Below are 1434 nucleotides of genomic sequence, written 5' to 3'. Positions count from 1 at the left end.
TCACGTTTGCCCTCCTCTCTCATCCCTCTCGTACCTTTTGCTCTTGGATCTGGGCCTTGACCACGCGGTACTCGGCCGATGGAGGCTTCTGATTCGCTACCAGCTCCTCTGTGTCGCTCAGCCAGCTGAGCAACGGCTCCAGAGCATCCTGGAATTTCCCACAATGCAGCAGGGCCTCCTGCAGCTGGGCGATCCGCTCTGCCACCTGAGGACAGCAGAGATGATTGTGAATAGGGAAACAAAAGTGATTCGTAGGTTTCATAGAGTCAAGAGGTTATATCTTGGGATAAAGAAAGAGCCAATAAGCTCCAAAGGAAGTCAATCCCTAAAGACTTTCATGTACTTATGCAGAATTAAAGAGAAGAAATAGTCATGTTAACAGCTTGGCACTTAACTAACAGATTTAAAGAATAGTGAGGCTTATGACGAGTTTGCTTAATACAGACTCGTCCACTTGTCAGGTGGATTCTGAGTAAACTGCTAGCTGGTACCTTTCAACTCAGATATCTGGAGCCATGAACTGGACTGCACGTTTGTTTCTTGGTGCCTTTTGGAGCATTTTGAATCAAATTCACTCTAAAAACAGTTTTCACTGCTGTGTGGTTATTTATAGAAACACACAGTGCATGAAGTGAGAAATTCTTTTAACATCTTTGTCACCAGTTTGCACAGAATGCGGAGGCAGCTTTCTAACAAAGCTTCATTCACTTCACCCTCTCGGCAAACTATGATAACACCTGGCTCCAAAAAATCCCCAAACAGCGCTGATGAAAATGCTAAACTTAAGAAATCAAAAGAAAATCTGTGACTGCCTACATCCACCTTTTACATATATGGGTAAATATATATATAGAGAAGTATAACAACAAGCTGCCACTGCAGCTACAGTAAAAGGCTGAACTCAAAATGTGATTTAAAAAAGGACAACGTTATAACTCTTAATTTTCTTAGTCTTTGATGTGATGCAGAAGAGAGTGAAAATTAAACATCTTTGCTGAGATAATGAAAAGCACACAGGAGTCGAGACCAGTACAGATGCACCAGTGAGCTTTAAGTATTTGGTTTTACCTTTAAACCATCTCCAAGGCTGAGTGCTTACAGTGATTACGCTGCTGATTTTGGCCTATTATCTGTTTTCCCTGCCTGATCCTGATGGTTTAGACCATCACTGGATCTTTTCTAGAGCCGTACCCGCTTGTTGAGTGAGTTCCATTGGAGGTTGGTGGTCTCCAGGTCGTGCTCCAGCGCCTGGGTGTCGGTGTGTTTGGCGGCGCTCTGGATGAGACCCTGACCCACTGCGTTGACGTGCTGCAGCTTTGGCTGAATGCTGTCTACCTGCTCTCTCTCCACAGCCTGAGAGGAGAAGGAAGAGAAAGAAAGGGGTTTGTCACTGACTGTTTGACTGACTTACTCCATCCATGAATTATTAAAAAA

The 1434-nt window shown here is 44.1% G+C and overlaps 1 protein-coding gene across 16 annotated transcripts in view; it reads right to left on the bottom strand.

Annotated features, from left to right (window-relative positions):
- macf1a (microtubule actin crosslinking factor 1a) overlaps positions 1 to 1434 on the bottom strand; it is a 108743-nt gene that overhangs the window by 31687 nt on the left and 75622 nt on the right. For all 16 annotated transcript variants that reach the window (XM_042213172.1, XM_042213181.1, XM_042213178.1 and 13 more), the window contains 2 exons: positions 1192 to 1353; positions 35 to 205 (listed from right to left, as the gene is read on the bottom strand). In XM_042213172.1, coding sequence (XP_042069106.1) covers positions 35 to 205; positions 1192 to 1353 — 333 coding nt within the window. The remainder of the gene's footprint in view (positions 1 to 34; positions 206 to 1191; positions 1354 to 1434) is intronic.

This window comes from Haplochromis burtoni, unplaced genomic scaffold (assembly GCF_018398535.1).
Source record: "Haplochromis burtoni strain Fernald_Lab_line unplaced genomic scaffold, NCSU_Asbu1 Contig_425, whole genome shotgun sequence".
In the NCBI taxonomy this organism is placed as follows: domain Eukaryota; kingdom Metazoa; phylum Chordata; class Actinopteri; order Cichliformes; family Cichlidae; genus Haplochromis; species Haplochromis burtoni.
This window is presented reverse-complemented; position numbering and strand designations above follow the sequence as displayed.